The sequence below is a fragment of the Crinia signifera genome, chromosome 2 (genome assembly GCF_055691185.1).
Source record: "Crinia signifera chromosome 2, ASM5569118v1, whole genome shotgun sequence".
Taxonomy (NCBI): Eukaryota; Metazoa; Chordata; class Amphibia; order Anura; family Myobatrachidae; genus Crinia; species Crinia signifera.
The window spans coordinates 232885508-232909732 of NC_139218.1; the positions used below are offsets into that span (position 1 = coordinate 232885508).

Below are 24225 nucleotides of genomic sequence, written 5' to 3' on the forward strand. Positions count from 1 at the left end.
CACAATGAAAGTCCTGTAATAGTGAATGGGAGCTAGTGATCTGTGCAGAAGAGAGACGCAGATCTTGTGCAGAGCTGGTTGAGATGTGAGATATTTTGTGATAAGTAAAGAGATATATGCTGGTGCAGTATGGTTAATAGCTTTATATTGCTCATATCAGTATTTTAAAAGGTACAGGTCGAGTATCCCGTATCCGGATATCCGTTATCCGAATTATTCCGAAATACGGACATTCCAGAAAGTGAATTTTTTTTTTTTTTGCTAAAAACTCACTGGGGACATTTGTAACAGCATCACTGGGGACATGATATGTAACTGGCACTATATATGTGCAAGACAATGATTGCTTGGCATTCAAATTCAGTGCTGAGATAGTACACACATTTTGTTTCACGTTTTGAAACCTTGTTTTTTGAACAATTAAAATATATTTGTGTGTATTTTATGTGGTAATAAAACATATTTGTGTGTATATTATGTGTTTATACAGCATAAATGCAAGATACTTCAAAATACATCATTGAAATATTAAAATATTCCGAAATACGGAATAATCCGTTATCCAAAATTCTCCTGGTCCCGAGCATTTTGGATAAGGGATACTCAACCTGTACTAGATAGGTTGTATAACAGACAGTTTTAACAAACAGAGGAAAATATAGTTGCAAAATGTAAACAATTCTGTTGATTAGACAGAATAATCTATAGGTGCCCATACACGCACCGAACCCTGGCGGTGCGATCTGTGCTTTGAGGTGCGCGCTCCCGCAGCACCTCATTGCACAGTACAAAAAGTATGTGCTGCACATACTTTTTGTACTTGCTTTTCATCGCATCGCATTGCATGCACAACGCATGAACAAGGCATGCAATATGATGCGATGGATGCTATTTTAGCCCAGAACGCACGCCGGGATCGGAGCGTGTATGGGCACCTTAACAATGAAAAAGCTAAGGATTTTTTAAATACTTTTTTTGATTAAACACTGTAGTATACTGTACAAAGAAAATTAACAGCACCAAACATATAAGTAAAACATAGTAGACATCTTCATAAAACATCCAGAAAGCCGAAGTGCCTATTATTCAAATACATAACATTGGAATTTTTTTTTTTTTTCAATAATGATTTATTTTGTAATATTCAGTGGATTACAATTAGAAACAATTTCCTTGAGTAACAAATGTGTATGTTCTTCCTGTATTTGCATTTGGTTCTATAATGATAGTGCTACATACATTAACTTTCCCTTGATTTACAATTAGTTTTTCCATTGTCTATGAATTAAAGTTTTTTTGTTGTTTTTTTTTATTAATGAAGTGATGTATTTGGGGAGTATTTAGTTAATATTATTTATTTGAACAGTGTATCCCAATGGCATACCTACCTACTTTTCAAAAGTTCAGCTCAGGACAAATGTGCACACTTTGGTCATACTCCCAAAATTAGGGGCATGTATTAGCTGCAAGGGGTGTTGAACTGAGTTGAATACCAAGCCGAAGATCCATTTTCCCATTTTTTTCTCATGCTGAGGGCTTCCCAAGCACTCCCATAGCAGCTGAGATCCCCCAGCATTTCCTGGAGCTGGCACCCCTTTAGAATGTAAGCTCTCATGAGCAGGGACCTTCTCTTACATAAACCATCTTGGATGGAACCAAATCCTGTGTTTTTCTGCCACCTTGGTACTTATTTCAGTGTCTTCTGCTGATGCAGCTATGTTTATATACCCTGGTACTTGTCCCCTATTGTATTCAATTATTAAGCTCTGTACACACAGAGCGATTTGGTAGCTGATCGATTTTGACTAAATGTCGCTCAGCGACCAAATCGTTGAGTGTTCCATTGCTGGTCGCTGATGAAAACAAGACACTTTGCTGGGGAAAGCCGCTGGTCGCAATGCTCCTGTGACCAGTGCCCTGTATGATGGGGATATGGTCACTCAGCGACCTTTTCCTTGGCTATATTGGCTGAAGTCGCCCTGTGTGTACGGGGCTTAAGTCACGGTTTCCTGTTTCGCTTATTTGTTGTTGTAGTCTGAAATTGGGAGCTGCAGAGCACTTGTGGCACCATATAAATAAATAATGCTAATAATGATCCGTTTCAGCAATGTTTGTTCTTTCTTCGCCTCAATACAAGGCAAAGCAGTAGCTGCAGTTTACTAGGCTTGCCGCATAATCCAGGTCACTTATGCTGGGTACACGCTAGAACGATTTCGGCACAATTCCCCCAATTTCTATGCGATTTTGACCGATTGTATGTAAAAAAGAGCATAATTGGTCATGTTTTCAATGCAATTCCAATCTGATGCGCGTCCCTCCGGTCGTTTGGTCGCTTTGGAAATTTTTCCTGCTGCACTAAAGATTCGTCATCTACACACAATCGTCATCTACACATGCACACAATTTGCTCACGATCTGTACCCTATCTAATGTAGATGGCGAATCTTTAGTGCAGCAGGTAAAATCTCCAAAGCGACCGGAGGGGACACCGATCAACTCACGATCCTGGTCGTTATGGTGTGTACCCAGCATTAAGAATTACACAGGTTCTGTGACTGATTGATTTTAAGCCTACATTTCCCCTGGTTTTATTCTGACACAGAACCTGTGTAATCCATAAGCGTCCTTAAAGACTACATTTTATTGGCTTAGTCAATACAGTATCTAGTAAAATTATATAATCACCTCCTCCCGAGTCCCTGCCCATTGCACTAGGGCATGATGCAGGCAGCTGGCGTTGCTCTAATGTGGGTCTGGGTGGGGGTATGGATTATAGGGTCCACCCAATTAAAGTCGACCACTATTGTTTAGCAGGCCATAGGTCGACACCTTAAAAGGGTCAACAGGGACAAAAGGTTGACACAAGCAATATGTTGACATAGAAAAAAGGTAGACATGAGTTTTTCATGTTTTGTGTCTGTCGATTTATGTCGTCATGGACACCTTATCAGTGTACCGCCGCCCCCTCGCATGGCTCACAAAGCGCCGTGCTCGGTGCATCGCTATGCTCGGAACACTATTATACTCTCCCTTTATGTCCAAATATGAAAAACACCCGTTCTGGAAAAAAAAGTGAAAAACTCATGTCACCTTTTTTTCATATCGGCCTTTTCTATGTCGACATATTGCTAGTGCCAACCTTTTGTCCCTGTCAACCTGAGCCACGTCAACCTTTTAAAGGTGTTGACCAATGGGCAGTCAACTAATAGTGGTGAACCTATTGAGGGTCGACCTATCGACCGCATACTGTCTAAGCTCTAGGGCACTCCCTAAAATGTAAGCATCACCCATACAGTGCAGGAGAGTAGGCAAGTATTATCCAAGGTGATGTAGAATCTCTGTAATAGGTTACAGAAGGGGTCAGCATTCCTTCTTGCTTCTAATGATAATGATGTCTGGGAAATACTATAGAGAATATGAATCACTTCTGTATAGTACTAGTGGTGACTCTGTTTTGCTGGGAACCCCACAGGTTACGATAATATATGCTAGGCGGATTCCGCCGCAGAATAGATTAGAATATGTCCCGTTTTAGCCCTTAGGTGACACACATTGTGGCCAGATATAGTGACAGGGTGCCTGTACTTGTCCAGCATTCCAGGGGTTACCGATGAGCGCGGAAATGGCTGACATGACATCACCACTAGGGGCAGGAAACCACCAGACGCTGACAGGCTGCAGCGGAATGCCCGGATGTCGCTGACTCTGGTTATAATAACAGTGAGCATTAACAAAAATGGGCGTGTCCTACATCCTTCCTCCTCCTGTCCCCATGGCAACCCCTCCTCCGCGAGTGATTGGCAGGCTGGGGAGGGCGGGGCATAGGCGGGAGTGGGCGGAGAGACTGCGCGCTCCCGGGACTCTGCTGCTGCTGCCCATCCCGCTCCCTCCCCTCTGTCCCGGCCGCCGCTGAGCCGTGCTCCCATCACACAGAAAGACCCCAGCAGCAGCCGGCACCCATGCTGGCCGTAGCGGGAATGACGAACAGGTAAGAGTGCCCGAATACCTCCTGATATCTGTCACCGGTTGCCGGTCTCTGCCGGTGGTGTCCGCTCCCTGCCAGCCCGGGGCACAGTGCCCCCTTTTCCTCCTATGGGATGTTTTACAAAGCGCGTCTTACCCCGTCAGATCCCTCTCCCCCCAGCTCTGCCCCCGGGCATGTGCACCCTGCTGGGACTTTGTATCCTGTGACTCATGTGTGCCTCGGGCTACAGCAGGCGGTGTGTGGGATAGCTGGCATGTGTCATGTGCGCCGGGCCCCAGTGCCCCCGGCATCTCCCCCTCCTGGAGGGCGCGGATCTCGGCTGTGTGTCCCCGCGCTGGGCGCTCAGTGTTCCTCCCTGCTCCCATCCTAACTCTCTGTTGGTGTCCCCCCGTCCACTGCTGCTCACATTACTTGTTGCTCTATGGGCTGATGGGGACAGCTGCCTCCACATGTGTTGTATTACTGTAGTAAGCATACAGGAAACCATGTTGTATATTGTATTCTTCTTACACTGTGCATCCCATTGATAAATATTCCTGAGTTACATCATGTATACAAGTTGTGTGACTCTCCTGACACTGACAAGGGGATGACTGAGCCCCTTGTCTTCAAGGATCCTCCTTGGTATGGGTATAGAGAATTGTTGTAGGCTAAAACCACACCCAGCACACACTGGCAGAGAGCTACAGTATGACATTGTAGTGTACAATCCTGTGCAGTGACATTACCCTTTCTTTCCTTCACAATAAAATGCCCATGTTAGGCTATAGAGCCAGGTAGATGTTAGTTCCAGTTTTTCCTCCACATTTAATATTCCTGTGAGATCACTTGTCCATACAAGGAATAGGAAAATATCCCAAACAGGAAGATACAATGAATGTGTGGAATGCCTCCAATTCCTTTACTCTGTTGTGCAATGTGTGTTGTATCACCCCGAGGAATTGAGTAATGATTGGAAGACCATATGGTTGATTAAAGCAAATGGCAGGGTGATGTTATGGTTTACCCTCCTCTGTCGTGTGACCTCTGTGCAGTCTGACCATCTGTTCTTGGGAAGTGTGGAATTTGCTTTCTAAAATACACTTCCTAGATAAAACAACACTTAATATATATAGTCCAAAGTTAGATATTTTACTGTGGTTCATATTTGCTTTGCATCCATTGTTATACATTTTTTTTTTTTTAGGCTATCCTTTGTTCGTGTAGCTTGTGGTGAACTCATTTATCATGGCCTTTAGCAACATTAAGATGACAGTCTTGGCAGAAGTTCATAGTATTCCTGTAGAGAATGTTTAATCTTGTGTTAAAGTGGTACCGGGTACAAAGATGGGTCACGCTGTGCAATACTTGTTGAGACTTATGTTAATGACAATGCTTTGTTTATCTGTGATTTAGTAACATATTATCAAAAAGGATGTTACAATCTACACTGTATGTAAACTGTTGGTCTATTAGTAACTTGGTGTGGTTTAACTCTGAAGCATAACATTTCCTAAAGCTTATTGCAAAGTGAATTTACAATGTGGCATGAGGTCTGGTCTGAGTCAGATGAATGGGTATGCTGGGTCTGTCCTTTGAACTATAAGTATAGCTTGTCATCTAATGCATTGGATTTAAATCTTGGTCCTCAAACCACCCTAAAGCTGGGTATCCGTCCAACCTGATGGGAACAAAAATCTGGTAATGTATGGGAGCAAATGACAATAAAACCATTTGCTCCATAAAGCCCCGTACACACGGGGAGACCCGGCTCTTTTGCTGAGGAAAGTGCTTCACACATCGCGGTGCACCCATGATGCTGTGTGCTGAGCAGGGCTTTTACTTTGACACTGGCTTTCCCTGCAGGCGATAGCAATGCGCGGGACCGCTCAACGCCATCGCTGCAGGGCATACACATGGACCGATCTGTGATCCTTCGCTAAGCATTCTAGTCAGATCACTTATAAATGGGTCTGAAATCGGCCCATGAGTATGCCCCTTTAGAGTTGTTCAGACAAATTATTTAAATCTGTTTGATATTATCTATACCAGTGGTTCCCAAACTGTGTGCCGTGGCTCCCTGGGGTGCCTCGGGTCACTTGCAGGGGTGCCGCGCCTTGGTGGTCCAGGACCAACTCAAATTATTAATGGTTAATTATTTATGAGCAAAACCAGTACTGGTGGCTGCCAGTCATAGAATGTGTACAAACAAAAGCAAATCCTGCCCTTTTCACCACATAACTGACGCTAAGAATCGCATATAAACCCAATCTAATTCATTTTTTTGGGACCTAGGGGTGCCGTGAAAACAATTCAGATTCTCTAGGGTGCCGTGAATCAAAAAAGATTGGGAACCCCTGATCTATACCTTAGTTTTTTTTTGTCCATTTTAAAGCATTTTGGGAGCAAATGGTTTATTGGTGTTTGCTCCCATACATTACCACATTTTTGTTTCCACCAGAGAGATGTCTACCTATCATAACTGTCTGAAGCTAGGAACACACCTAACAATGTGTACCTAGCCCGACATTACCACTGACGGAAACCGGCATGCAGCCAGTACTTACATATTTGATGATGCCGCATCTGGTGGAGGGAGCCATGTTACATTGTACAGCAATTCATCGCTATCGGCATCTCCATTGACCCTTCTGCAGGAGCAATGGGGGGGTGTCTTGCTAGCGACCCATGGAAACATGCATGTGATGGTTACACACTAGATGTTCCCAATATGTTGCTATAATCTTTAGAATTGGGCAAATATTGTCCAATGTGTACCCAGCTTTACAGTCAAAGCACAGATGGTTAGATTAAATTGACTGATCAATTTCTACCGTCTGCAATGTATTGGGGCAATCCCCTGGCAGTAGCATCTGGGGATTGTGGACGTTAAACATGTTTAATGACTAAATTCACTGTAGGCAGATATAGTACAATATTATCTATTTACCCTGCTATTTCAGAAATGCTTATGCCAAATTCCAGTCACAACTAGTATGGAAAACTGCTCAAAGTGCTCAATGAAAGTGATTGACCATGCAGCAACAAACCCACACCACCAGTTCCAGTATCAGTAGCATCATTGTTCAATGCAGGAGCCCAATTCCAGACCTCCCTCCTCTGCCACACAGTCTGTCCATCATCATCCATCACACATTCCTGCCAAATAGCAAACGTATCATTGTAATTATTAATGACCTGAATACATTGTATTTCCCATCCTAGCTGTGACCAAGCATATGTCTGTACCATGCCCTAACCACTGTGTAAATGTAACAAGCAGATTGAAGGTCAACATGGTCAAAAAGTCGTCACAAGCTATAGGTCGGCGTGAGTCCCCCCCCCCGGGTCAAAGCAGGTTTTGCAGTGTGAAAGCAGCATCAGTTTCAAAAATGATAAACTGGAGAGTGATAAACAACCAGCCAATTAGCTCCTATCTGTCATTTATCAAACAAAGCCTTTAGCATGGAGCTGATTGGTTGGTTGATTGTTTGTCACTCTCCATATTATCACTTTTCAAGGCTTAGTACATCTTGCCCTTAGAGAACCTTCAGGGTAAATTTACTAAACCTTCTAGTGATGAAAACTGGGGATTTTGCCCATAGCAACCAATTTGATTCTGTCTGTCATTTTCAAGGATGCAATAAAGAAATGATGGCTATAATCTGGTTGGTTTCAATGGGCAACATCACCTTTATTCACTATTAGAAACTTTAGTAAATTTACCCCTTATGGGGTTATTGAATGTATGCGGATATTTCCGACAGTCAGAAATATCCGCATACATCTATTTAAATGTTTCCAACCACATTGAAGATGGTCAGATTTGATTTTGTTTTAAAAGCAGAATCTGCATAGTCCAAAACGGGTGTTGAATTGTTTAACCACTTCAGTTGTGTTTTTTTTTTTGGGGGAGTGGGGGGGGAGCGCTCCCCACATGGTCTGGGCAGCGCCGCTGAACTGTCAATCAGCCGCCGCCCGTAACTGCACCCCGTCCCTGGCAGCTGGCTTGTCATAAGCTGGCGCCGGGGACTTCAATAGAAAAGCCGGAGGGGAGGTGGGAGGAGGAGGCGCGGCAGAGGAGAGGGAGCCGGGTCTAAACAGCGGCAATCCCGAGAATTTTCCGGGCTTGCCAGACTGGGCACTGAGGCACAGCCCGGAAAATTCTCGGGATTGCTACTGAAGGGCATTGCCGTTTTCAATCAAATACTCATGGATTTTGGCAATCCACATGTATTTAGACTGTTGGAACCAAACATTAAATATCCCTCTAGACCAGTGGTTCCCAACCCTGGTCCTCAAGTACCCCCAACAGTGCATGTTTTGCAGGTCTCCACACAGAATCACAGGTGACATAATTAGCTCCACCTGTGAATCTTTTCAAATGTGCCTGAATAATGCAGCTGCTGGGTGACCTGGAAAACGTGCACTGTTGGGGGTACTTGAGGACCAGGGTTGGGAACCACTGCTCTAGACTAGAGTCTCTGCAATTGTGTGTTGTGGTTTCACTTATTTGCCACAAATTATTCCAAAGAAGTAAATTTTCATGGCAAATGGAAAGAGAAGCATATACTGTAGAGTGATCTTTCACACACAATTATTTTTTTATTATTGATTATGTTATTTATTGAGAACAAACATATTCCGCAGCGCTTTACAGAGAATATTTGAACATTCACATCAGTCCCTGCTCCAGCTGAGTTTAAAATCTATATTCCCTACCACATATACACAAACACATACTCCATTCTGGGTTAATTTTTTTGGGAGCCAATTAACAATTAACCCAAGACCCAAACCCATGATCTCAGTGCCTTGAGGCGTGCTCATTGAGAGGGAAGCTTGCATTACTAAAGTGAAGCTTGATTACTTAAGTGAGTTGGAAACTGAAGCAGGTGAGTTAGAATACTGAAAAAGGTGAGTTTGAACACAGTCTAAATTTTCATATTCTGTTTTATTGTAATTTATTCATCTTCTTTCTATCCTATTGTATCTATATTTTTCCAACATTGTATGTCATTTTTACTCATTCACTATTATTTTCTCTTATCTTTGCCACACATTTATCGCACCCTGTTTCCCTCTTCACGCCTGCTCACATTTGCCTCACTTCTGACCTTCTCTGTTCCCTTCATCCTCTCACTTGTTGTTGTTTCATACTTAATTGGATTACTCAATCAACCTGATTTTACCCACTGGTCTCCTCTCTGACAGTAGTTCCTTGCCTGTTACCTTCTCTCTCACTCTGTTTTCTACCAAATTTACTACAGACGCTGTCTGTCCTCCCAAATCCCTCTGTCTGCTTTCACTAACCTACCCTCTCACCTTCGGTTCCTCATGGCTGTTAATCTCTCAACTTCACTTTCTCCAACTGCTCCTCCCCCCTCCCATCCCATACCTATCCTGACCACTCGCCCCCGCACCCCCACCCTCCCAATGACCCCCCCTCGCTTCTGCAATCCCAAAAACCTTATCCACATAAATACACAACCCACCCCCCCTCTTTCCTGTGCACTATGGAACGCCAGATCCATCTGCAACAAACTCCCTGCCATCCATGACCTATTCATCTCTAGAGCATTCCACCTCCTTGCTATCACCGAGACCTGGCTCTCCACCTCTGATTCTGTCTCTCCAGCTGCTCTCTCCCACGGTGGCCTCTCTTTCTCTCACACTCCCAGGCCTGACGGTCGCCAAGGTGGCGGTGTGGGTTTTCTCCTCTCAGCCTCATGCACCCACAGTGTCATTCACCCTGAACCCTCTCTCCTTTTCTCCTCCTTTGAGTCTCACTCTATCCGTCTATACTACCCCTACCACCTCCGTGTCGCTGTAATCTACCGCCCCCCTGGCCCTATCTCCCAATTTCTTGACAACTTCGCCGCCTGGCTTCCACACTTCCTCTCCTCTGACCTGCCATCTGTCATTCTTGGTGACTTTAACATCCCCTTTGATAACCCCGCTGATCCTGGCACCTCCAAACTCCTCTCTCTCTGCTCCTCTCTTGGCCTATCTCAGTGGACTACCTCTCCCACCCACATCCAAGGACACTCCCTCGATCTCGTCTTCTCTCGCTCTTGTTCCCTTACTGACTACACTACCTCAGCTTTTCCTCTTTCTGACCATCACCTCATCTCCTTCTCCCTCACTGCTTCCCCCTCTCCCACCCCCCCTCCCAAGCGCATTGTCTCACGGCATAACGTCAACACACTTGATCTTGCTGCCTTCTCAAACACGCTGTGTCCTCTTCTCGCCCCAATCGCCCTCATGTCCTGCCCGAACCTTGCTGCCTCCCTCTATAATGACACCCTATCTTCGGCATTGGACTCTGCCTGCCCTCCCTCCTCTATCCCCCTTCGATGCTCCAACCCCCAACCGTGGCACTCACCTATCACCCGATTCCTTAAAAAGTGCTCTCGCACTGCTGAGCGCTTCTGGAAGAAATCACGCTCCCTTGCGGATTATCTCCATTTCAAATTCATTCTTTCCTCCTTCAGCTCTGCCCTTGCTCTGGCCAAGGAATCCTACTTTAAGTCCCTCATCCTTTCCCAATCATCCAATCCCCGCAGGCTCTTCGCCACCTTCAACTCCTTGCTCTCCCCCCCTCCTCCAGCTCTTCCGTCCTCCATCGTAGCCGCTGATTTTGCTACCTACTTTTCAACCAAAATCTCCTCTCTCAGGACTGCTGCCATGACCTCACCCTCTCCCTCCTCCCCTCCTACATCTCCACTCCCCTCCTTCCAACCCCTGTCCTCATTTTACCCCACCACTGCTGCTGAAGTCCACTCTATCCTTCAATCCGCTTCTCCCTCCACCTGCCCGCTTGATCCTATCCCCTCCAATATTATCCGTCGTCTCAGTCCATCAGTCTGCTCTCACCTGGCTCACCTCTTTAATCTTTCCCTATCCTCTGGGATCTTCCCTTCCTCCTTCAAACACGCTCTTGTCTCCCCAATTCTCAAAAAAACAAATCTGGACCCCAACTCTCCATCCAACTACAGGCCCATCTCCCTCCTCCCTTTTGCCTCCAAACTCCTAGAACGTCTGACCTATAATCGTCTCCTAAGCCACCTTACTGCTAACTCCATTCTAGACCCCCTCCAATCCGGGTTCCGCCCTTTACATTCCACTGAAACTGCCCTGACCAAAGTCACTAACGATCTACTATCGGCTAAATCCAAAGGCCTCTTCTCTATCCTCATCCAGCTTGATCTGTCGGCTGCCTTTGACACTGTTGACCACCCTCTCCTGCTCAACACCCTCCGCTCCTTTGGCATCACTGGCACGGTCTTCTCCTGGTTCACCTCATACCTCTCCGATCGCTCCTTCTCCGTCTCCACTCCGAGCTCCTCCTCTCCTACTACCCCCCAGCCAGTCGGTGTTCCCCAAGGGTCAGTCCTTGGCCCTCTCCTCTTCTCCCTCTACACCACCTCTCTGGGCACCCTCATCAGCTCCTATGGTTTTCATTACCACCTTTATGCTGATGATACCCTAATCTATCTCTCCTCCCCCGACTTATCCCCATCACTTCTGTCCAAGGTCTCCGAATGCCTCACGGCCATCTCAGCCTGGATGACCCAACGCTTCCTGAAACTAAACATGGCTAAAACTGAACTTCTAATCTTCCATCCCCCGAACATCCCCTCTTCTCCCACTATCTCCATCAGCATTGGTGAAACCGAGATCACGTCCACCGACCAAACGCGATGCCTCGGTGTCATCATTGACTCCTCCCTCTCTTTCACCCCCCACATTCGTGCTCTCTCACAGTCTTGCCGCTTTCACCTACGCAACATCTCACGCATCAGACCATTCCTCTCCACTGACGCGACCAAAATTCTCATTCACTCTCTTGTCATCTCCCGCCTTGACTACTGCAACATCCTTCTCTCTGGGCTACCTCTCACCCGCCTCGCACCTCTCCAATCCATTCTTAACGCTGCTGCTAGGCTCATCTTCCTCTCCCGCCGCTCTACCTCCGCCTCCCCCCTCTGTTTATCTCTTCACTGGCTCCCCATTCCTTTCCGAGTTCTCTTTAAACTCCTCACCACCACCTACAAGGCTCTCTCCTCCTCCACAGCTCCCTACCTCTCTTCACTGATCTCTATCCACACTCCCTCCCGTCCTCTTCGCTCCATCGCTGACCGCCGACTGACCTCTCACCTAATCACCTCCTCCCACTCCCGTGTCCAAGATTTCTCTCGCGCTGCCCCCCTGCACTGGAACAACCTCCCGCCACCCATCAGGCTATCTGATTCCCTTACCTCCTTCAAGCGCTCCCTCAAAACCCACTTTTTTCGACTAGCCTATCCCTCCTCCTAACCTCTTTTGATCCTCCTATCCTGCCTCCCTTCCCCTCCGTTCCTACTTATCCTATTGTATTTCGTTCGTCCACCCACCTATTTTTAGTATGTTAACTCTTATGAGCAGGGCCCTCCTTCCTCACGTACTCACCCTACCTCTTTACCTCACCTGTGCTCCTGTCCTGTTCTTCCCTTCCTCTACTTTATCTTCGGTCTCCTTGACTATTTTGACACCTACTTCTGAACTGATGCTGATTTTAGTTCTACCAGCTATACCCCTATTTATACTGTATCTTTCTACACACCCTGTACGTTACCTTGTAATTTTTTTTTTTTTTTTGCTATGTACGGCGCTGCGGACACTTTGTGGCGCCTTATAAATAAACGTACTACTACTACTACTACTTGAGGCAGTAATGCTAACTATTACATCGTCCGTGCTGCACATATAATAATCCAAAAAAAGGTAAAACAAGTTGAAGATTTATCTGAATATCCGTGACCAAAAAGTCCAATGGGTGTATATACAGTACAGATAGAGGCTTCAGAACCTTTACCTGGACCACCCCACCACAGGACACGCAACATTCAAAAAAACAGCATTCCTGTCCCCTTCTCTGACGCGTTTCCGAGAGCCAGTCTCTGTGGTGAGGAAGAGACTGCCTCTTGAATAGCTATTCTAGACCTCAGTTGATTCAATACTGTAATTTTAAATTGGCCTTAAATTAGTAATATTATAAGTACTTTATTACTCTTTTAGATTTAATTTCCCCATATAAATTTCAATTTATGGGTGGAATTCAATTCTGTTGTACTAATGCATCACAAGTTTTCCGACACACCCCATGGATGTATAAGGGAGAACTTGCGATGTTGTCACTATAAGAGTGCCACCACATATCTCTTTGAATCCATTTCTTCCTATTGATTGCTAAAATAGTGTTTTTTTTTTTTAATGCAAAGTAGATTTGTTTTGCTAACAGTACATAGAACACCACGACAAAACAATTTTGACACCAATACATTTTTTTGCCTTTAAAAAAATCATGCATTTCAATAGATGTAGAGTTTATTTGCACTTTATAGTTGTTTTCTAAATCTTGTTAGCATCAATATTTATTCTCGACAAAGACTTTACTGAGTGCATTAGATTGCTGCTGTAAAAGGTAATTTCTTGCTGTACACAAGTTACTGAAAGATCTAAAGGCCAGTGTCACATAATGGCCAAGGTATCATGAAAACCACATGCTTGGTTTTATTTGTCATCCTATAAATCATTCAGCTTCTGGCAAGTGAACAGAGGAGAGATGGAAGTTCACACAGAGATCATTGGTTCTATGGAGAATTTCCTGTAGGCTGCACACTGCTATCTGAGGCCAGGGAAAAATCAAGGGTGGTGGAGGTAAAGCATGTTCTAGATATCCAGGAGGCAAATGTACCTATCCAGCATGTTGTGCTTTCAGTGTTCTTGCCATTACTGGCTTAAACACAATGAGAAGAAGCCACTGGTTAGTGATTTTACCCCAAACGCTTCCACTTTCCACAGTCGGCTAACCACAGATAGTGTTTATTCTAGCACCTTGCGCCTTTCAAAACTTGTGCAGTTGATCCTTCCTGCCTGCTTTAGTATCTCTATCACCTTGTAGCCTGTATCAGACCAGACTGTACTAGAAGCACCACAGAAGACAGCAACACCCCAGGCAGAAATGAGGAACTGCGTGGGTTTTGAAAGGTACAAGGTGCCAGAACGAACACTAGATGGCACCCAACAGAGCAATTCAAGTAATTGCACTAATGTTTTTGTTACAGATGTAGCCATGCTTATTGTGGGTTTATTGCTGCCGCTAGTGCCCATTCAGTGCACCAAGTTGGATATGCTATTGTATTTTTAATGGGTCATGGGTGCAACTTTGCACATGGCAAGGAGTGAACATGTGACATAGCGGAGGCTAGATGAGGCTGGCTAGTTTTGTAAGTCATTTCAACAGACTGGAAACTAGCAAGAATAGTCTGATATCTTATTTTGTGCTAGTATAATAATGTTTCCAGGTTTCAATTTTTTTTTTTATTGTAGAAATATAGGAATTTGAAAGTAATTAAAATGAATCCGTGGTTGTAGAGATAAGGATTACATCAGTTAGTTGCTAATTTATACTATGTAGTGGCTGAGTAGAGAGATTCCCCCCCCCATAAGCTCTCCTAAAGACTGCTTATTAAGCAGAATATATTAGACTTTCCAGCAAATGTGTTCTAGGGAGTGTTTCATTGACACCGTTCCAATTTTGAAATGACTTGGCATGTGTTTATTTGTATCCCTAGGATGACTAACAGCAGCAAAATATAATCATCCAAGATTGCCTCTTGTTTTTTGAAGAGATATTTATTTTCTTCCTAAAAATCCCATTGACTTCTTGGATTTGCACACCCTTTTGGGTACTTATGTTAGTTGGTCACCCACTAAGCCAGTGATTTTCAACCTTTTTTAGCTCGCGGCACACTGGACAAAACTTTAAAATTGCCAAGGCACACCATCAGTCTCCCACAGGGATGAAAAAAAAAAACCCACACATACATTTGCCCCAATGGAAAAAAATCAACACATACATTGGCCCCCACAGTAATAAAACATACAGGCCCCCCCAGAGAAATACAAACACATTGGCAACCCTAGTGATTTCACACATTGCCCCACACTGATTTCACACACTGCCCCCTATGCTGCACTGAAACCTGGCAGCAGTTATAAGAGCTGAGCACCCACCGTGATTATACTGGGCTGGCTCCCTGCGCCGGCTCTGCCCCCAGTGTTGGCGCCTTTCTCGCATTGGGAGGGGGGGGGGGGGAACTGTCTGCCCCCTCCTTCCCATTCTGATACCCCTGCTTAAGGCTGCTGCTTCCCCTCCTGTCACAGCCCACCCACCTATCCTGTGCACAGAAGCCAATAGGCTATGTGTACAGTGCTAGTCGCTGCCGAGCATTTCCTGACCTGGCTGCAGTGCAGCTGTCCGCTCAGCTGAAGGTCAGTACGCTGGCAGCCGCCACAGACCCCGCTATCAGCGGAGTCTGTGGCGGCCGCACTGATATTCAGCTGAGCTGACAGCCGCTGGCGCACTGACATTGGCTCCCCCGTATCTCGCGGCACACCAGACCACCGCTGACGGCACACTAGTGTGCCGCGGCACAGTGGTTGGGAACCGCTGCACTAAGCTATTTGCTTAGTTTTCCGCATCCTCTTGCGGGGCTCGCTGCGCTTGCCACACTATGTAAAATCAACTCCATACAACATGGATAGTGGGGGTATGAGCGTACTAACTATAATGGGCGCCCAACTAACATATAAGTACCCCCTTTTTGTTATATAAGTATTCTACTCAGCTGTACATGCTGTCTATCAACCATGTGTATCGGATATTTATTTTATTTATTAACAGTTTCTTATATAGCGCACACATAATCCGCAGCGCTTTACAGAGACTATTTGAACATTCACATCAGTCCCTGCCCCAGTGGAGCTTACAATCTATATACCCTACTACATGTACACAAAAATTCATTCTAGAGTTAATTTTGTTAGGAGCCAATTAGCCTACCAGTTATTTTTGGAACGTGGGAGGAAACCGGAGTACCCGGAGTAAACCCACGGAAGCACGGGGAGAATATACAAACTCCGCACAGTTAGGGTCATGGTGGGAATCAAACCCATGACCTCAGTGCTGTGAGGCAGTAATGCTAACCATTACACCGTCCGTACTGCCCATATCATTCATATCATACATGTGTCCTCACAGTATCATCTGTAGACTACATTAGTGCTTAATTTTCCTAACTTTTGAAATGGGGTATTGTGACTAGGGTGGCCAATCCCGGGATCGGGATCGGCGGGATCCCGGGATTTGGCCCCAAAAACGCCGGGATTTCAATCCCGGGATTGGAGTTTCCAATCCCGGGATTTCGGGATTAGACTGCGCATGCGTGCAGTCTAATGCCGGGCAGCGTCTGAGCATTGCTCAGACGCTGCCCGACTTCTCCCGGCAGCACTGCGCAGCGTGACCTCTCAGCGTGAGATCAGAGGTCACGCTGCGCAGGAAGAGGTCGCGCCCGGCATTGTAATGCCGCACCGCCCGCCCGCCCAGCCAGCGCACCCACCCAGACAGCCAACGCGTCCACCCACTCGCCCGCCCAGCCAGCCAGCCAGCGCGCGCCTACCCAACCAGCCAGCGCATCCACCCGCCCACCCAGCCAACACGCCAGCCCGCACCCAGCGGCATTGACGACCCGTCCCCCACCCAGCAACCCCTCAAAATGTGAGTAATTTTGGGGCAGTCTTTTTATTGGGAAAGCCAATCCCGGGATCCCGGGAATCCCGGGATTGAGCATTTTTCAATCCCGAATCCCGGGATTGAAAAAATGCCCCGGGATTGGCTTCCCTAATTGTGACCTCCATAAAGTTAGCAAAACAAAGGGGATTCCCTAGGATAAATGACACACCACAACACACAATCATTTGCAGCTGCGGTATAGTGGTATGTTTTGATTAAGGGATAGGATAGCATTGCCAGAAGGTAGCTGCAACACCAGTCTTAGTGTTCCTTCTAGAAATTTTTGCAGGCAGGGCGCCGCTGCAAGGGGGGTGGACCGGGCCCGCTGACATCACACTTGTGGGTGGTCCCGGGCCGTGATGTCATGAAAAGGGGCGGGCCCGTCCGCCGCCGTTACTAAAGGGGGCGGGCTCGGCCCTGCCGGAGTTTGCGCGATGCCGGGGAAGCGCCGGGCATCGCCGTCTAAGGCGGCGCTGTGCTTCCCCGTGCATACAGTCGGGGCAGGCACCAGGCTGTTTTAGCGGGGCACTGCTAGCAGGGCAGGGCACATTTTGCCCTTTAAAAATCATGCAGGGCGCAGCGCCCCGCTAAAACAGCCTAGCGGGAACACTAAGTCTAAAACCTTTTGGGCTTGTGAAATGCCAGGCCTTACCTTCATCCTCAACCTCTACTCAGTTAGCCACTGTTAGCGAACACTTCCACTAGATCAGGGCTGGGCAAAACCGGCCCTCCAGATGTTGATGAATTACACATCCCAGCATGCCTTGCATCAGTTTCAGCATGGCCACATTGCAAAACTAATGCAAAGCATCCTGGGATGTGTAGTTCACTAACATCTGGAGGGCCGGTGTTGCCCAGCCATGCAGTAGATGGACTCTCGCAGCTAACACGTATAGCTGAAACTAGATATATTGTATATGATGTGCTGTATGATGTGTCAGGCTGAACGACATTCTAAAGTCAACAAATTTCATAAATAAAAAAATCTATATAAAAAGGTTGAATACACCTGTGATACTGAAAGGTCTGTGGAAATCAGTGCAGTTGTTAGTGGACTGTTTGAAAACCCATAGAATTCATCAATTCTCACCATGTAAGTGGCTTCCACAATTTCAGGACAGAGATTTATGAAGTATGCCAATGGAGAAGTTCCAATGGCAACCAATCAGCGGTTTCCTATAATTTAATATAATGCACCTGATAAATGTTAAATGAGATTTGTTGCCATGAGCAACTACTCTACTGGGGACATCTCCACTCTTTTTCACTCTTCATACATCTACCCCCAGAATTCAGTACTAGGCTTTCTTTCCTTATCTTCAAATTTGTGTATCTGCAGTGCATTTAGCGTATGTTGCTCCATTATGTATCTCAAAAGACATTCGGGATGTTATGACTTTAAAGGCTAATACACACTGGGCATGTGAAAGCCGCTCCATTTTCTCGACCTGCATCATCGTTGCCAGCCACCACTCATCTGCTGGTATTACCAGCAGATGAGCAGCTTTGTGGATGGCTTACCATAGCGCGGCGCTATGGAAAGCTGTCCGCCCCCCGCTGACAGCACCGGGCAAGGGATAAGCTGCTCAGTGTGTATGCACTGAGCGGCTTTCCCCCCAGTGATGACAACGATCATGGCTGGGCAAAATCGCCCAGTGTGTATGGACCTTAACCTGAACAGCTAAATCCAAGATTAACCTTTTGATATCTATTTTTTTTTTAGTGTCTTCATCATAAGGAAATCTTGGTCAGATCTCACATCTTCTATATTATTTTGGCTTATAGGGCCCTTATTTCCAGGAGTGGGTTCCCTGGACGATTAAACCAAAATTTGAGATTATCGGAAATATCCAATTAGCCTCAAAATGTTCTTGTGGCTACTGGATTCACTTGGGGCTATCCAATTATCCCGAAAAGTCAGAACTAGTCGACGCAGGGGAAACAAAATCTTAGAAAAACGAAAACACGCAAATCTCACAAACTGTTTTTTGCAAGAAGTTTTTGTTGGGGGATGGGGCAGTTGCTGAAAAAAACCCCATTCCGAAACAGTGTTTTTGATGAAAATTTGATACCACTATATGTATTGCTTTTTGCAGATAAACTATTCCAAAGGAAAAGTAGCCACATGTCATGTAGAACACATGACTATCACATGTAGTTTAGTTGCTCATACCAATTCACAAGGGCATCTTTTTGCATGCTGTCTCGGGGTAGCTTATTTCATAACTGTACTTTAGAAAATGGTTTAGTCACAGATGATATTTACAGTGTTTGGACCTGTTCCTACTCTCCATTACTAAGCGGAAGAAGCCTCTAATGTAAACAGTGCCTGAGGTTTTAAATTGATCTAGGATACCCAACACATTTTGTGGCATCTGGATTGAATTCTTTCTAAATCTCATTCTTAAGAATAGCCTGGCTAGGTTCTTTATGTGTGCACCGTCCTTTAATATGAATAGTTGTGCAGTGGAGCTTTACTGGTTTCCTAGATCATGTTTAAAGCAATAAATGAAAACATGAGATCACTTTCACAGAACATTTCCCATTTTTAGTGCTCACAGAGAAAAGAGTTTTGCTGTGTTTCCCAGCCTGCTATGCATTGATAAAGGCGAATACTGGTGCCCATTGTGACGGCTGCCTAGCCTCTATCTTTGGGGCCCTGAAAGGGTTATGCAGATCCAGAGCAGCATTCTTTACACAGATCTATATTGTGGTTACAGTTATATTCTTAAAATTATGTTATTATGCAGTATATTTAATACAGGAATAGATGCAATAGTGTGTCCTTTGTAGGCCATATGGACATATTAAAGCCTCGTACACACTAGGCTTTTTTGCCCAGCGTGTATGAGGGCAAAAAATCACTCAGCGCATACACACGGAGCGATTTTATCTCATCTCAGCAATTTTATTAGGGAGTGAAAAACTTTCCATAGTACAAAGACTATATGAAAGTTCTTCACTTGACTAGGAAAACGGCAATGATCTGGGAGCGTGCATCAGCGTTCACCACTGGGGCATACACATTGGGGGATTTTGAGCTGAAAACACCAAACGTAAGCTACTTACAGCACAAAATTGACCAGTGTTAACTCTCTGCACATGTTACATCTACCCCATCTACAGTGCACATGGTTTTGCCCATTTTGAGAACAAGTTTGTACTGCAATCAGATCTCAATAAGGGCCATAGTGTGACTTGAGTACAGAGGTTGGGAATGCCTGATTGCAAGTGGTTGGAATCTTTAAAAAGTTATGCTTCAATTGGCAGGAGGATTATCTGGGTGTGTGCCCATTATACTTCAGACTGCATGGTTTAGATTTTACACTTAAATGAAGGATTAAGGAAGGATGTGCCCCTTCCAATTCTAAATCTCTATACATAAATGCTCTTGTTGTTTATACTGTTACTTTTGCATTGTTCCTCAAAAATCCACTGCCATTGCTGTACATGTTGTAAGTTTAATAAGAGGAGAGAACCTCTGGATTATGCATCCATTTTATACATTTTCTGTCCAAGGACATCCTGCGGTTTCTGCAATGAGAAATCAATGTGTTTTTCTACAGCGTGTGATGCTAAGATTAAATAAGTTCATGTGAATTATTAATGGAGAAACTAATTTAGTTTGTCTGAGGGGAACCTGGTAGCAATAACGTTTATTGAATGTTTATCCGGCCACACAGGAGTAATATGTGTAATGTATGCAAAGCTATATGTTTATAATTCATAGTAACAACACATCAATCAGTCCATTGTAATGTGCCCTTTAATGTTTAATTACTTGCTTGAGTGTATTATTTTGTAAGCAGTGCTAACATTTTGGCTGAAATGTAATAGGGTGAGAGATTCAAAAAGTGAGTGATTTGGTAAGAAATCTCCAGGTTTTTTTTGTTTTTTTTCAAAGCAGCAATGATTTACATTGCAACATCAAACTGCACTGCAGTGTATATGATTACTGGGTACTTGTGTATTAGCACGGCGTCCAGCTATGCTACGTTTTTAACGTAGCCTAAGCTACGCTGTCAGCGTAGGCCAATGGCTGCCTAGCGTTGTTATCGTAGGGACTCCGCGGCAGCCCGGCTCTGTCGCCGGCGTCCATGGCTCTGTCCTGTTGTCCATGGCAAGCCTAGTGAGCGCCTCTCACACAGCGCCGGTAACCACCAGATCCCCTGCGTTGGTGGACGCCGGCGGAGAGGGGATCATGTGGGTACCAGCGGAGAGGCGATCCAGCTGTCTGAGACGCTCCTGTGTCTCAATACTTATTGCGGCAGGGTACAGCAACCCTGCCCGTGTCCGCAAGTGTGTCTTATGCACAATAAAGGAGGCATTTGCCAGTGCTCCATGTTACATATTGACAAATGCCTCCTTTTCAAACCCCCACTATCCAAGGCAGCCCAAAGCGTGGCGAGTGCACGCGTTACGCGTCCTCCCGACTTGTTCATATCCCCATTATGCACGTCGGCATTGAGTTGATTTTATGAAGTGTGGCGAGCCACCTAGCCCGGAATATGGGGAGCACAAGTGGAATACATGTGAAGTAATCTGCATCTCCGCGCGGGGCTCGCCACGCTTCGGGCTTTATAAGATCAACTCCACACTGACGTGGATAGTGGGGGGTATGAACAAGTCGGGAGCTCACTGCGCTTTCCACGCTTAGGGCTGGCGTGGATAGTGGGGTTGTTTTCAGGAACACAATCACACCTGCCATATCATACATCCGAGACAGTACTGATGACATGTGTTAACTGTTAACTGGATTTGACTTAATAATAAAGAAGAAAATATCAAATTAACAAATAACAATAATAACATTTAATCAAGAACAAATAAAATAATAAGTAATTATTCTGATTCTGCATTAGCCTTTGGAAGAAGAGAAAGTGCATAAAGAATACGCTCAAAAGCGTTTTCTGCGCCGACAGTCTTTCGCCAGATAAATTCCTGTAGGCAGGAATCAAGAATCTGGTGCGCGGTGCCTCTTTGACGTTTGTTGGGTCATTTACAGAATCCCCAAATGCGCTCAATGTTTTGTGTGTGAACCCCATTCTCCGGATCTATGAAATTAAGCCGGTGGTTCACCCAAACATGGTGGTACCCTGCCTGCTCCAGCTGCTCTGTGTTATAGGCACGCCAGCAATCAGAGTAGATAGTCGTCCCCGGTTCAATGTATTGGTTGATGGCGGCCATCAGGGTACTGGCGTCACGTCTTTGTACAGGTGTCACAAAGCACTCACCGGTGTCTTGAAATGCCTCCGAATAGCCACTATTGATTTAGCATGCGTCCCACATGACTTTTCCTCTGTACAAAGTGGCTCTCGTCGACTTCAACGTTTTTCCCTGGACCGCCAATATGGCGTTGGGGCTGTGACATTAGGTCCACAGTGCAGGCCTCCCGCATCAGGTTATTGTATAGCACCATTGTTTTATTTGACAACTTAAGTTGCCGCTCACAGAAACTGATACTTGTGAGCTCCTCCACCCATGAATAAATAAACCGGGAACCAATGTGCCACACGGAGGCTCACCTTCTTACGACACGTTTTAATATGGCAGCGCCACATGCACTCCTTCATATTTATGCGAATTGGGTGTCCATTAATACAAGTTTGTGTCAGTGGCAGCAAATGGTGCTGCTGGAAAAAAACCACTGACTCCTCCTCTGTCTGCGGCAAGTTGAACATTGTGATAGGTTCTGCAGCCATTACACAGTCACTTACAGGGACGCTGCGGGAACACAATGCTACTTCTGACTGACTACGCTATCTACGCTGGCCGCGTGAACACTACGCTGATTCTGACAGCGCCGCTACGCTAACTGCATTTCGGACGCCGTGCTTATACACAAGTACCGATTTCTGCTTTAAAAAAAAATTCCTTTCTTACCAAAACTCTCACTTTCTGAGTCTCTCACCCTCTTACATTTCACCCCTTGTGTCTTTTGATAATCAAGACTTTAATTTTGTTTTCTAATTTGAAAACCTCCTAGGGTAGCAATTAATTGTTACCATCCATCGCTGGTATTCAACTTTTAGCCTCACGCCCATTAGTTTGTCCAGGTTTAACAAATCCAGACCATAACGAGCATGATATGCATGATAAAAACGATCAATTGACTATCCCCCCTTGATCTCCTATCATTTTTAGACCAATCAGGATTAAACAATTAATTATTTATTTATTTCCAGTTTCTTCTATAGCGCAGCAGATTCCGTTGCGCTTTACAATAGTAGACAGTGATAAAACAAACTGGGTAACAACAGACAGACTTGGGGGTTAGAGGGCCCTGCTGCAAGCTTACAATCTTATAGCCCCAAATGTTTCTATTTCTGCATGGATTGTCTGTAATGGCCAGGTTCTCATTATATGACTACAGAGAACCTATGGATTAAGGGACAAATGCAATAGATGTTGCAGCGAATGGTGATTTTGCTGTGATGTTTAAAGCAACCGTTTTTATTTAAATATTCCCTGTACAACTCTTATTGCATATTGTAGCTTGGAAAATGCAGCTGAAGAGCACATAAGGTTTCATGTATTTTTGGCTGCTTTTTCCTGCACATTCTGTATGTGAAAAGTTCTTAAAGATTATGCCCTCCGTTGCGGACTACAATTTGCAGTAACCCAAAAAAATAGATGGATTATGATAAAATCCTCTGTCTGCCACATTGGCAGAGTGAGTCATTCAGTCAGACGTGAGTCATGTGTATCCAACATACATAAGATTTGAATGGCAAGTCTTCATAATTCTTGCGCTTGTGATTTTGTTGCCAGCAGTGCATTCTGGTTTCGGTATGGTACGATCAAACATTCTTTGAATAGAGCTGAGATTTGGAACAAAACTCCATAAGACGCAATCATTTTTACATCGAGTTAAATAAATGTACCATTGTACAGAGGTGACCTAGGAAAACTTTGGTGGCATATTAGAGAATGAACACTCCTATAGGGCCGACCCAAAGGAAATATGTTTGTTGGGCAAAAATATACCTCGGCGCCCACAGGATTCTTTTACTGCACATGCCTGCAAAAATGAAGGGAGAATTGTCTCATAGGAAAAGCAGAGTTGTAGTGCTCCTTACACATTGGGGGATATTCTGTCACTTGGAAAGGCACAATCACTCTCTAATGGACAAAACCAGGTGTGCTGCAGGTGAGGCTGATGTAACATATGCAGAGAGAGTTATGCTGTGTACACACGGTCCGATTTCCTTTCCGATGTTGACGATATAGTCAACATCGGATCGTCATCGGATCAACATTGGATGCAGATCGCAAGGGTTTTAACCCTTGCGATCCCGATCCGATCCCGATTTGCGTTAACGTATCGGAAGCCAGAAAGTCTTGGCTGCCTTGTCTATATAGTGCAGATCTGCACTATATAGTCAAGATAGGATGCAAATCGGATGTGCCTTAAGATCCTATCCACGATCCTATCTGATCAGATCGTGGATAGGATCTTAAGGCACATCTAACGTGTGTACACACCATTAGATTTGGGTGTCTTATTGTTTCTGTGCAGGGTAAATACTGGCTGCTTTATTTTTACACTGCAATATAGATATCAGTTTAAAGCACACCCCCACCCAAATCTAACTCTCTCTGCACATGTTACATCGGCCCCACCTGCAGTGCACATGGTTTT

The 24225-nt window shown here is 45.1% G+C and overlaps 1 protein-coding gene across 1 annotated transcript in view; it reads left to right on the forward strand.

Moving 5' to 3' along the window:
- Nucleotides 1–3835: 3835 nt before the first annotated feature.
- Nucleotides 3836–24225, forward strand: part of LIMS1 (LIM zinc finger domain containing 1) — a 110411-nt gene continuing 90021 nt past the window's right edge. The window contains exon 1 of the mRNA XM_083174013.1: nt 3836–3988. Coding sequence (XP_083030139.1) covers nt 3960–3988 — 29 coding nt within the window. The 5' untranslated portion in view covers nt 3836–3959. The remainder of the gene's footprint in view (nt 3989–24225) is intronic.